A 14,155-nucleotide genomic window follows, 5' to 3' on the forward strand; every position below is an offset into this window, starting at 1 on the left:
TGGCCAAAGCTAGATAAATCTTGAGTCTTTAGGCCTAAGGGACCTAGAGGTGTCCAGATGTGAAGTTACAACTTCGAATCATGCTCATCTTCCAAAAGTGGATCCAAAATGGGCCAAAAGACACTAAACTTCCATAGGAGAAGATCTAAGTAATGGAAAGCCAAGCTAAATACTTTTTACCTCCAAATGGTTGCTAACAAAGTTTAAATGTCGGATCTACAGCTTCTTCCTTCACTCCAACCTCTTCAAGCTCCAAGTTCCTTTACAACCACACCAAAATCACTCTCCAAGGCTCTCTCACACACACAAGAAGGTATAAGGCTCGAGCTAGGGTTTCTCTAGGCAATAAGGTGGTGAGGGAGGCCGGTGAGGGGGCTTAAGGTCCTTTAAATAGGGTGCAAACCCTAAAAAATAGGGTTTTCATGCACAAACTCAACTCGTCGAGTTGGGGTCCTCCAACTCGTCGAGTAGGTTCCATAAACCACGCGTCCTGATTCGTTTCTACACAACGAATTGGCGCCTCCAACTCGTCGAGTAGGTCTTATGTGATGTACAAAATCCTTAAAATTTCATACCTAGGAGTCGGGATGTTACACTTGGTTTGATGTGTTCCTATATGTCCTGCCCACTCTGACTCATGACATCCTCTTAATACTTCCCTCCTCAAACTATTCCACCTTGGAACATACATACGATTTTCGATTGTGACTAGAAGTCCGTCTTCAACCCAGAAATTATTTGTCTTCCCTTCTTTAGCCATCTCCATTAAAATCTTGGTCAATGGAGCGTGGCTTAATCCTTCTCTGATTCGGTCAGAAGGATCGCAGATTACTCAAGTGATGTTTGCAAATTCTGCTTTACGACTTAGAGCGTCTGCGACCACGTTTTCCTTCCCTGGCTTGTACTCCATGTCATAGTCGAATTCTGCCAAGAAATCTTGCCATCGAGCTTGTTTAGGACTAAGTTTCTTCTGATTTTGAAAGTAACTCGTGGCTACATTATCTGTTTGGATTATGAATCGGCTTCCCAACAAGTAATGTCTCCATACACGCAGACAATGAATGATGGTTGTCATCCCCTTGCCATGTACTAGATATCTTCATTTTGTTTCATCTAGTTTTCGACTTTCGTATGCCACAGTGTGATCATCTTGTATTAACACACCTCCGATAGCAAAGTCCGAGGCATCAATTTTTACCTGGAATGGTCTGGAATAGTTTGGTAGCTTCAATATTGGTTCTTCAATGACAACTTTCTTTAGGTCATCGAAGGTCTTTTGGCACTTTTCTGTCCATTCCCAAGTCGATTTTTTCTTTAGGAGGTCTTTCAATGGTGTGGGTCTAGCCGAGTAGCTGGATATAAACCTTCAATAATAATTGATTAAGCTTAAGAATGATCGTAGTTTAGACACGTTCTTTGGCGCTTCCCATTCATTGATAGTGCATACCTTGTCTTCGTCCATATGGATCTTCCCATCCTTAATTTTGTGTCCCAAAAACGATACTTTAGGTTGTGCAAAGGAACATTTTTCTGCCTTTACATATAGTTAGTTTTCCTTAAGTGCTTGGAAAACCGAGCGTAGGTGTTTGATGTGATCCTCCAACGCTTCTGAGTACACCACGATGTTGTCCAAGTATTTAACCACAAATTTATCCAAGAAGGGATGAAATATCTTATTCATCAAGGTGCAAAATGTGGCAGTTGTGTTTGTTAGACCGAAGGGAATTACTAAGAACTCGAATGATCCGTACCTTGTCATGCATGTTTTCTTCGGTTCGTCTCCAGCCGATATACGCACTTGCTAATATCCCGGTCTTAGATCTAACTTTTAGAACCATCGTGTCTTTACAACTCGATTAAATAGATTTGCTACCAGGGGATGGGGTACTTGTTTTTCATAGTTACCTTGTTTAATGCTCGGTAGTCGATGCACATTCTCAAGCTACCGTCATGCTTCTTTTGGAATAATACCGGGACACCAAGCGGGGCTTTGGAAGGTCTAATAAACCCAACGTCAAGTGACTTTTTTAAACGTCGCCTTAGTTCCTCTAACCCCAGTGGATCCATCCTATAGGGACACATTGCTGGCGGCTTGCCTCCTGGTTCTAGTTCTATCTCATGATCCACCTCCCTTCTTGGTGGTAGCTTTTTCGGCAACTCAGGCGGCATCACTTCCTTGAATTTTTTCAGTACCTCTTCAATTTCCTTGGGGATCTTCTCATCGGAAGGAATGATATCTTCTTTTAGTTTTGCCAAGTAGGTTACTTCCCCTTTCTGAAGTCCTTTGTTGAATTGTGTGGCGGATAGGGTCTGAGACTTTTTCTTGCTTCTTTCCAAGGGTACAGTATGTATCGTTGAACCATTGGTGATATGCATAGTCTGAGCTTCAAATGAAAAAGCGCGTACTTGGTCAAAGAAATCCATTCCTAGTACCATACAATAGTCATCCATTGGTACCACGGTTAGATCGATAGGACCCTTCCACCATCCTATCTCGACAATTACTCCGTAAGCAACTCCAAGGATAGGCTCAGAAGGAGAGTTGGCAGTTTTCAACCAACCTACTTCCTTGGTATATTGAATATTCGTCTTCTCAGCTTCGCTTTTGGCAAGGAAGTTGTGGGACGCACCTGTGTCAAGCAGGGCTTTAGTGACTTTGTTGTTTGTTTTGACTTTCACAAACATGAGTCCTCCTTCTTGCGTTGCCTTGGCTTCTTCTTTTGCCACTGAGTTCAAGAGTCGCATTGAGCCTAGCTGTGATTCTTCCCTTTCTTCCTTCTCATCTTCGAAGACCATATCATTCAAGCTTTTCTTTTTGGGACAGTCTCTGATTAAGTGGGGGGCATCACACAAATAACACTTGACTTCCCTTTGAATCCCACTTTTAATCGCCTTTCCTTTTAAACTCAAGGACCTTGGAGTGGAGTTATCTTCCCTTAGTGGTGTCTGTGGTGTGGGTCTTTCTCCCACACTAGGCTTCCTAACCAGAGCATCTCTTCGAAAGTCCATGAGGTCTTCCGCCACGACCATAGCTTCGTCAATATCTTAGACAATCCTCCTCTTGAGCTCGTTATAAGCCTAAGATTGTAGTCCATCTTGGAAGTAAAATAACTTATCCTTCTCTTGTAAATCTGACAACTCAAGCATCAAGGCGGTATATTCTGCCACATAATCTTTAATGGACCCGACATGTTTCAATCCTCGAAGCTTCTTCATGGCCACGTATTCAGCATTATGTGGGCATAACTACTTCTTAAGTTGTCTCTTAAACTCATCCCAAGTGTCTATGACATATAAGCCTTTCTCAATGTCACCATACTTCCGCTTTCACCATAGTGCGGCGTTTTCACTCAAGTATAATACAGCCGTGTCTATCTTGGACTTGTCCTCCTTTACTCCGATAGCATTGAAATAGCATTCTAGGGACCAGAAAAATTCTTCAAGTAGTTTAGGATCACGCTTACCTCCATATTTCAACGTTTTGGGTGCTTTTGTGTGTGGTGTCGTTTTCGCAACAGCTCCTCCAACTATCGTTGCTTTATACAAGTTTACTTCAGCTTCTAACATGGCTACTTTCTCACGGAACTCATTCCACAAGGTGTTGATTAGTCGAAGGACTTCTTCCTTGATGACACTAATGGACTCCTTCATTCCATCACTAGTGTCATTTGTATCTCCCATAAACTGCTCGACGGTATCCTTCCACTCAAGGATCTCACCGACGTTAATCTCCACCTTCGTAAGCTTGTTTTCTAATCTCGCTAAGGCATCTACCAATTGGTCCCTCTTCTTAGACTTCCTTCCTTTCTCCTCGAAAACAGGGGGAATGTTAGCTACATCACTTCCTCCTTCCATTGCTACGATCTCTTGCTCGTACAAACTTGTCTCGAATACCAAGTGTCACGGGACGGCTCAATCACCGTGTGCCACTTAGTGTTTCTTGGCTAAGTCTGGCTAACTTCGATACTCTAGATGTACTAACGACTCAATGAGGCAAGAGAAACGATAAGGAATACTTTAAAGTAAGCAAGAAATCTTCTTTGTAACTCAACTTCTTACAAGAGAACTTCTCGATTGTTTGGAAAATGAGTCCTCCCCCTATTTATAGGAAACTTACACCTCATCAAAGGGAAGTTTCTAGGTTCCGTACATTCTTGAGTATTCCAGATCATTCTTACAAGATATTTATTTAGATACAAAGTTCTATAAGATTCTATGCTATAATTTAGTGTCCTAGAGAATTCTAGGACATTCTAGGTTCTTCAGGATCGTGATTACTAGTTCCACGGTCTACTAGATCGGTCCAGAAAATTCTGGAACACCGTTTTGTGACACTAAGCCCAAAATTATAATTGGTATAAACTAGAATTAATAGTAGCACAGTTCTTTTGGGTTGCTCTCAAACCTAGCAATTGAATAAGATAACTTTTGGAGAGAAATACTATTTTATTAATTTATAATATGATTAACAAATTAATTAGAAATAAAATTGAATGATTTGTTAATATATTATGAGAATAGTATATTAATTAGAAATAGTAATATTTAATTAATAATTAATCAGAAATTAATTTGAATTAATTTTGGACAAAATTGCAAAAATGGTCCCTGTGGTATGTATTTTTTTGGGGTTTCAGTCCAAACCCCGACTTTTTTGGCTTCGTGGTCCTTTTGACCATGTTTGCTTGTGATTTTGGTCCCTCGGAAAACTGAAAAGACTAAAATGCCCTTTCTGATATACTTTTTATGTTTTTTTATTTTAATTTAAAGGAAAAATAAAATAATTAATTAATTTGGGCCCACATATCTCTCTCTCTCTCTCTCTCTCTCTCTCTCTCTCTCTGTCTATTATATGTCTTCTTCCTAAAAAGAACAACATACCCTTTCAATCTCCTCCCCCCTTCTTCACTTTATCATAAACTCCAAAAAAACCCCCACTCACTTCTTACCCTTCATACACAGAAAGAGAGAATCCTTTTGCGATTTCAAGCACCCCCATATAAATTCATATTTCCACAAGCATGATATCATCTGGGTTTTGAATCTCTCGAGCTTGGCACGACTCTTTTCTCTCTCTACTACATTCGCATCAAGAACCCTCAATCTCTCTATTTCATTCAAACCCATTTCTTGTTCTACATCAATTTCCATTTTTTGTAACATTCCATTTAAAATAAAAATACATAAAATAAAAATAAGTAAATAAATAAATAAATAAATAAAATTAAATAAATAAAATGAATAATAATAGCACTAAAGCAGTATTAATTGATCAGTGTTATTAGGGGAGTTAAATGTTATAATTTCATGAAATTGGTGTCTAAATTGTATCAATTGGACTTACATTGTAAAGAATTTCGTGACCAAGGGCTGTTTGGTAAAATATGGGCTTAGATTGAAAAAGAATGGGGAAGTAAGGACCGAAGTTGTTAAAGTGGTCAAAAGTTTGATTGGAGGGGACGGTGGATTAAACCTGTCACCTCCCATCCCATATTCCTTGTTTAAAAGTTTACCACCCCAAACCCTAACCCTAACATCACCAGTCGCCACCTTATACCCCTCATCCTCCAGCCACCGCCTCCTAGCCACCATTGAAGTTGGAAACCACCAAATCCAACCCCCTTTTACGTTAGAAAGAGAGAGAGAGAGAGACAGTCGGTAGAAAAGAAGCCTAGGGCTGCTACACTACCATCTTCTTCGTGGTGATTTGCTGTCGTGGAACCGAGCAGCCAGCGCCATGCTTCTGTCATTGTCGTGAACCACCTAGCCAAGTTGTCGCTACTTCCGTTGTTGTTGAAGAAGAAGACTGCTGCGATGTCGTATCAGTGAGTCGACCGAAGATTGATTGGTTGACGCTCATGCAACTTAATTACTTGTTAATTAACAGAAAATGGTTGTGGTTAATGCATAAGGTTCTTTAACAAGCTTAATAAAACAAAATTCACCAATAAACAATTAATCCAACCACAAATCAATCCATAGTTATAAATTTATCTACCCTAAACAGAAGATATAAGGTTTAGCTCATAATTACAGCAGATAGTAACTCACAAACAAGATCTAATACTTCAAACATGGTTCAAATAAGAGATAAGTGAAGAGTAAACTAGATTTGCCTTTAATCTCCTTAAAATTGAAGGTTAGTGTTTTCTCCACGAACTCCAAAGCTCCAGCAGCACCTGTAGTCGCAAAATAATCCCCAAGGATTCCAGAGAGAGGTTTTGTTTCGGCAATTGGCTTCTATTTATAGACTTCAGAAAACAGGGGTTACTCGCCGAGTAGATAACCGACTCGCCGAGTCCCCTTTTAAGAATCCGTGTACGGCAAGGACTTTGTATTTGCTTCGCGAACATTCGTGTGGAATCGTCGAGTAGCCGTCCAACTCGTCGAGTCCTTCAGGATTTTGACTATTTTCCTTTTTTATTCAATTCTCGAGTTCCCGATTGCATTTCCCGCTTCCTTTTGCTTCCGAGCACATCTTTTAGACTGAAAATACAATTTAAACATAATTAAGTACCTTTTGTCCATAAATTGCAATAAATTAGCCAAAAAGTAATAAAATTCTAAACGAAATATATAGCTAAATATGCACATATCAAAATACCCCACAGTTGACTTTTGCTTGCCCCCAAGCAAAACTGAATTTTAAACATACTAGCATCACATAAAACAATCCCAATCCAACCCAGCCATTATGCCAAGACCGCAATGCATGCATTTGTGTCTAAAATTTTTCCTAAGGACCGCCCTCAATTCTAAATACTCACAATCCTCATAAACACTCGCCCATTTCTTTTGAACAATGTTCATTTTATGCATCCCTCCGAATCCATCCGCAGAAAACTTCCTAACTTCAAGGTATTTTTGGTTGAGCAACCCAAGCATACATAATCTACACAGTTACAACTTTCGATACCACTATGGAGCTCTTTAGAATTCTTCATTTCTTTGATAATTTGATCTTCATTTCTTTGAATTCACCACCTTGTTGTTTGATTTTTGGTATCTTCAACTTTTTGAATCTTCGAAATTTTGATCTTTTGATCTTCACTTTGATTGCTCCAAAATTCTTACACCTTTTCTTGTAATTCTCTCTCTTTTTTTACATGTAACTCACTTTTTTTCACTCAAAACCTACATGCTTAAGCAAGGGCACTCAACTTCAACCTTTATTGGTTAAAGATATTAGTTTTCATGGATATATTTCAAGTACACGATGCTAAACATATTGTGTTCCTCAAACTAAGTGAGGTTATGTTTTTGTCCCATGATTTCACTAGAATAAAGGAGGCCACAAATGCATTATAACGTATATAGGCTCAACTAAACGTTTGGGTCTTCATGCAATCATCAAACATAACACTAGCATGGAATCCTAATTGCTTTACCAAAATTTTCTAAATTAATCCTAGCAGTTTTAATGCAAAAATTTCAAAATTATACCTAAATTAGGATTCTAATGTAACTAATATGATCAACCCCCTACCCCACACTTAATTTATGCAATGCCCTCATTGCATATTATGCATGATATAGAAAATGACAAAGTAAAGAGGGAATTGGAACAAACTCCCACGGGATAGTAGTCGCGAGGTTGATGTTATTCATTTGAAGCTCCATCTTCAATTGACTTTAGACATGGGAACAACTCATCCATGCCTTGGGTGTCATTTGTCTTGTGTGGTACACTCCAATTATGCAAGAAAAGTCTCGGAAAATGCTCAGAAAACGATCTTCAAAGAATATAACCAATGGTCGTGTCAAATGTCATCAAATCATCAGCATGATAGTAGAAGAATGAGCAACTCGTCGAGCAGGCATGGTAACTCGCCGAGTTGTAGCGTAATTGGCAGAAAAGTCGTGGATTTTAACTTGGACTCGTCGAGTCCATAAAGTGCACTCGGCGAGTAGACCGCTGAGTGGAAAAAATATGGATTCTGCCCAGGTCCATTTCTGATGTATGTGGGGAATATTAGACTAATATTTTCCCTCATTTTGCTTCAGTAAATAATCACTTAGTAACTTTTCTCTCAATCGGACTCATATCGTGACTCGAAACTTCGATTTCTCTCTCGCCTAGACTCGATTTCTCACTTGATTAGCTTTGACTCTAGACTCTTGCATGCATCCCTTAACCTCAACTGAAAAGATTAAAAACAAAACAGAAATGATAGGAAAGGAAAACAAGAAAAATTCCTACTTAATCCTAACTACTTAAAGATTAAACATCAACCAAACACACAAAAACAAATAAAAACAACTGTCTTTAAAAAAACCAAATAAATAGAAATCAAAAGATATCAAGCTTCATCTTCATCTTCATCCCCTCCAACTCCGCTTCCTCCGGCTTGATTTCTCCTTTGACTCACACTCTCTTCCCAACTTTGCACATAAGGATATTCGGGCCCGGGTCTTGGTGCAAGATTCAATTGTTCAAACAAATAGACAAATGACCCATGGTGGTAGTTCATGCTCCGACCAAGATCATCCTGGTACCTCCTCAACTCCACATTGTACCAGTCCATAGGCAGCTCGTCATCCACCGGGATTACCGGTGGTTCTTCTCGCACATGTTCCTTTCGTGGTCTCACCCTCCGTCCCGACTCCTCGGGTACCAAAACCTCATCCTCATTTGGAATACCAATGTGTCCCCCACCATAGTCTTCTATGATTCTTGCCCTCCTATATAGTGTGATGCTAAAAGGTGGTGTAGGAAGCATTGCCAACCCATTCGCCGCCCCTTGTTCCAAGATCCCATACGTCCTAGCCAATTTGGTCACGAACATCCCTCCATTAATTTTAGAGGTGATCCTCTCCTTGACTGCCCCTTCCGCCAAGTATTTTGCCAAACAATAAGGCAAATTGCAAAACGTGTCGGGAGTAATGATGCTCCACAAGTAGAAAATCTCGAGGGTCAGAACTTTGTCATCGTCCTTTCGCATATTGATGGTGCTCGCGACAAAACGGTGGATCAAACGGTAAATGGGAGAACGGATGCTTCCCTCTTGAGCAGAAGAAAGAATATAAACCCGGTTGGCGATAGTGTTCCACCAGGTAGCAGTAACCACTTCCTCGGGTAGGTCTTTGTGGCAGTGTCCAAGGAAGGACTCGAAATTTTCAGACATGATTATGTGTTGGTCATAAATCCCTAACCTCCATGTGAGCTCGGCCATACTGCACTGGCGTAATTCCCCTCTAAGAAAAAAAGTAATGATACCCGGATTGTAGTAATCACTACCACCTCGGAAGGAGATGGTAGAGAAAAATTCACAGCACAATTCTTGATAAACTGGTTCTTGGATTCTAAACAGCCGGCTCCACCCATCACAAGTAATTTTCACCCAATTGTGCACAAAAGTTTTGACCAAGTACGGGGTCAATTCCTCCTCCAATCCCGTTTGGCCAATCCAATGTCAATCGATCTCATTAGGCACATAGATTTCCGTTCTCCTAAGTGTGTCCAGCTTGTTCTTAGCACGGGCTAATGAGGATTTTGAAGTACTTTGCGAGAAGTTTAACCATGGGATGTCCCCATGGCCTTTTCCTCTTGAACTCTGGCCTCTCCTTGACATTTCTCTGAAAAACATCACAAAGCAGAATAAACCAAGATACCACCGAACATTAAAATATAAGAAATCTGGTAACTGCATCATGGACTCATCGAGTAGGGGTACCTACTCGCCGAGTCGCATGAACTGTGCGAGTCAATCTTATGAATCAGACAAAATTATCCATCCAAAGCCATAAATTAGTCCAGGGGTTTGTCTAGGTATGTCTATTAAGCATTAATCCACAAAAAATTTCGTCTATAACAACCTAATTTGACCAAAAATCAAAACCCTAGAATTGAAGTAAACTCCAAAATCCGATTTTGCACAAATTATGATCATTAATCTACCAAAGGTTGAAACTTTAACAAGATTAAACAGAAAATTGTTACCTTTTGATGGGAATTGAAAGAAATCACAAGAAATTGGAGATGAAAGCTTGAGAGGGAACTTGCTCGTCGTGCGGCTGTGGTTGATGAATGAGAATGTGTTTTTACTATTAGGGTTAATACCCTAATTTACAGAATGTAAATTTTTTTTTTCGGGTTAATACGTGTACTCGCCGAGTAGGGGTACCTACTCGCCGAGTAGATACGCGAATCTGCAAAAATATCGCGATTTTTCAAATGGACTCGCTGAGCAGTTAAATGGACTCGACGAGTTTTTCATTCTGTTTGAATTTTTTTTTTGAGTTCTTAAATTTTATGCCACCATACCCCATACTTGAGCTTTGCTTTCCCTCAAGCAATCATTTTATGCAAAGAAGAAGAATGAAAAAGACAAATCCTAAAAAAACGAAAATAAAATGAAAAAAAAGGTAAAAAGAAAGCAAACTCTAAAATCGGGTTGCCTCCCGGAAGCGCTTCGTTTTGAGGAGTCGTTAGTTGGACTCCTTCCCGTGCTACGTTTCAGTGGTTTCTTCCAAATCTATCCCTTCTTCAGGTCCTTCGTCTTTTGGGATTCCTTCTTCATATATCTTCACCCGCTGCCCATTAACCTTGAATCCATCTTTTGATATAAGCTCGATAGCTCCATGTGGGAAAACTTGTTTAACCACAAAAGGCCCATCCCACCTTGTTTTTAGCTTGCCCGGAAAAAGATTTAACCTTGAATTGAAGAGTAGCACCTTTTGTCCTTCATGAAAGTCCTTATTACCCTTTAGTCTCATGTCATGCCATTTCTTAGTCTTCTCTTTGTATATTAATGAATTTGTATATGCTTCATTTCTAAGTTCTTCAAGGGCATTCATTTGCATCAACCGGTTGGTACGAAGTTCAGCCAACTCAAAATTACACATCTTTAACGCCCAAAATGCTTTATGCTCTATTTCAACCGGCAAGTGACAATTTTTTCCATAAAGTAACCTATATGGTGTAGTACCAATAAGTGTTTTGAAAGCTGTTCGAAAAGCCCAAAGTGCATCATCAAGCTTATCTGACCACTCCTTTCTATTTCCTCCAACCGATCTCTCCAATATTCGTTTTAATGCCCGATTTATCACTTCAGTTTGTCCACTCGTTTGTGGATGATAGGATGTCGAAAACCTATGGTGTACACCATATCTTTTTAACACCTTAGCTAATTGATCATTTGCAAAGTGAGTGCCACGGTCACTAATAAGAGTTTTAGGAACTCCAAACCTTGAAAATAACTTTTTAAGAAAACGCACCACCACTCGAGCATCATTAGTACGTAACGCTTGTGCTTCCGCCCATTTAGATACGTAGTCGACTGCGACTAGGATATATTTATTCCCTTTTGACATTGGGAAAGGTTCCATAAAGTCAATCCCCCAAATATCAAATATCTCACAAACTTGAATACTATTTTGGAGCATCTCGTTTCGGGATGATATGTTCCCCGCTCTTTGGCACGAATCGCATTCTTTGACATATTCAGTAGCATCTTTAAAAATTGTAGGCCAATAAAAACCAATATCAAAAATCTTTTTAGCTGTATATTGTGATCCATGATGTCCTCCAGTGGGCCCGCTATGGCAATGTTCCAAGATTTCCGGACTCTCTTTCCCGAACACACATCTTCGTATCATCCCATCCGCGCAGCTTCGGAAAAGGTTCGGCTCGTCCCAAAAGTAATACTTGATTTCTGAAAAAAAAAATTCTTCTTTTGTTGTCGGGTTAAGTCTTTTGGAATGTATTCAGTTGCTAAGTAATTAGCTATATCCGCAAACCATGGTACCTCTCCTGCTATCACCAAAAGATATTCTTCGGGAAAATTATCTCCAATCTCGTTTTCCTCTAATTCTTCCAAATGCGGGTTCTCTAATCTTGATAAATGATCGGCAGCCACGTTCTTCATTCCCTTTTTATCTCGTATTTCAATATCAAATTCTTGTAGAAGTAAGACCCAACGTATCAATCTTGGTTTTGCATCTTGTTTAGCAAATAGATACTTTAGGGCAGAATGGTTGGTGAAAACAATTGTTTTGGACAAGACTAAATAGGGTTGGAATTTATCAAAAGCATATACCACTGCTAGCAACTCTTTCTTGGTAGTAGTATAGTTTTCTTGAGTCGGGTTTAGAGTTTTACTTGCATAATATAAAGGCTGAAAATGTTTGTCAATTCTTTGTCCCAAAACGGCTCCTATCGCATAGTCACTTGCATCACACATTAGCTCGAAAGGAAGATTCCAATTTGGGGCTATCATTATAGGAGTAGTAGTCAACCTTTCTTTTAATAATTGAAATGCTTCATGACAATCTTTAGAGAAATTGAATGGCGCGTCCTTCAAGAGTAGTTGAGTCAAAGGCCTAGTGATCTTTGAGAAGTCTTTAATAAAGCGACGATAAAATCCCGCATGGCCAAGAAAACTCCTTACCCCTTTTACATTTGTTGGAGGTGGTAACTTAGCTATTGTTTCAACTTTTGCTCTATCTACCTCGATCCCCATCCTTGAAACCTTGTGTCCTAAGACAATCCCTTCCTTTACCATGAAGTGGCACTTTTCCCAATTGAGTACTAGGTTTCTCTTCTCGCATCTTGCTAACATTAGATCCAAGTTGGATAAGCAATCTTCAAAAGAGGATCCAAAAACCGAGAAGTCATCCATGAAAACCTCCATAAATTTCTCGACGTTGTCATGGAAGATAGCCATCATGCACCTTTGGAATGTAGCAGGTGCATTGCATAACCCAAAAGGCATGTGTCGGTATGCAAAAGTCCCACTTGGGGATGTAAAAGTTGTATTCTCTTGGTCTTGTGGGTCGATTGGAATTTGAAAATACCCCGAAAAACCATCGAGAAAACAATAATATAGATGACCGGAAAGCCTTTCTAGCATTTGATCAATAAATGGCAACGGGAAGTGATCCTTGCATGTAGCATCATTAAGCTTTTTGTAGTCAATGCAAACGCGCCATCTGATTATTGTTCTTGTTGGAATTAACTCGTTATCTTCATTGGTAACCATCGTCATTCCTCCTTTCTTCGGTACCACTTGCACCAGACTTACCCATGGGCTATCAGAGATTGAGTAAATGATACCAGCATCTAATAGGTTAACCACCTCCTTTTTCACCACTTCTTGCATGTTTGGGTTAAGTCTTCTTTGGCATTGAACTATAGGTTTAGCTCCATCTTCCAGGTTAATCTTATGAGAACAATAGGCTGGACTTATCCCTTTGATGTCGGTTATCTTCCATGCTATGGCCCCTTGTCTTTTCTTTAGTACTCCCATAAGCCTTTCTTTCTCATGTTTAGCTAGATCAGAAGCTATAATTACTGTTTTTTGTTGGCCATCTTCAAGAAATGCATATTCCAGGTGATCAGGTAGAATTTTTAGTTCAGATTTCGTGTTCTGGATGCTGAACACGTCGAGTCCAGTGAGGGGACTCATCGAGTCCCAGGCAAAATTCGCGACTGATCGAGTTTTTTCGAATGGACTCGTCAAGTCGGTGGATGCTACTCGGCGAGTCGGGCTTTCAGCTCTTCTAATTAATTCATTATATTCAGCTTCCTCGAGCAATCTCTCTATCTCCATCAAGTCTCTTTCAGCATCAAATTCATCTTCAAAGGTAACGGTGGACTTGTTTGGCTTGTCTTCTTTCCATCCTTCCATTAATTCTTCCAACATATCAACCGAGAATGTCGTGTCATCACTATACCTTGCATGCTTCATTGCTTGATCAACTCCAAATGTAACTGAATCGTCTCCCACTCGGAGGGTAAGTTTAGAATCTCGCATGTCTACTATAGCACTCACGGTGTTGAGGAAGGGTCTTCCAAGTATGATCGAGACTTGAAGGTCCGCTTCCATGTTTAGTACTATGAAGTCTGCGGGGAACACAAACTTGTCAACTTTCACCAATAGATCTTCACATATTCCCCTTGGAAATGTGACCGTTTTATTTGCTAAGTGAATTGCCATTCGAATTGGCCTAGGCTCCGGAAGATTTAATTTCTTGAAGAATGAATATGGCATGAGATTAACACTTGCCCCTGAATCAGCCAATTCATGTATAGTTGCTAGATTTCCGAATTGATAAGGTAATGTCAAACTTCCCGGATCACCCTTCTTCTTCGGTAATTTGTTCAACATGGAAGCTGAACAATTTTCATTTAAGACCACTTTCTTTACTTCTTCCA

General features: G+C 39.7%; 1 protein-coding gene across 1 annotated transcript; it reads right to left on the bottom strand.

Moving 5' to 3' along the window:
- Positions 1 to 832: 832 nt before the first annotated feature.
- On the bottom strand, positions 833 to 3,030 carry LOC145158369 (uncharacterized). Its single transcript, XM_079077278.1, has 4 exons — positions 1,906 to 3,030; positions 1,448 to 1,530; positions 1,199 to 1,352; positions 833 to 1,078 (listed from the first exon to the last, which is right to left on the bottom strand). The coding sequence occupies exons 1-4, from the start codon at positions 3,028 to 3,030 to the stop codon at positions 833 to 835; spliced, it is 1,608 nt and encodes a 535-aa protein (XP_078933404.1).
- Positions 3,031 to 14,155: the final 11,125 nt, after the last annotated feature.

Source organism: Lactuca virosa, chromosome 2, assembly GCF_052849685.1.
Source record: "Lactuca virosa cultivar CGN04683 chromosome 2, Lactuca_virosa_CGN04683_v6, whole genome shotgun sequence".
Taxonomy (NCBI): Eukaryota; Viridiplantae; Streptophyta; class Magnoliopsida; order Asterales; family Asteraceae; genus Lactuca; species Lactuca virosa.

What these genes read in the sequence shown, in the direction of transcription:
- LOC145158369 (XM_079077278.1), bottom strand. Translation starts at nt 3,030, where the DNA reads ATGGTCGTGGCGGAAGACCTCATGGACTTTCGAAGAGATGCTCTGGTT. An exon ending in TCCATATGGACGAAGACAAG is followed by an intron (nt 1,353 to 1,447) that starts GTATGCACTATC and finishes GTTTATATCCAG; the next exon opens with CTACTCGGCTAGACCCACAC. An exon ending in ACTATTCCAGACCATTCCAG is followed by an intron (nt 1,079 to 1,198) that starts GTAAAAATTGAT and finishes GTACATGGCAAG; the next exon opens with GGGATGACAACCATCATTCA.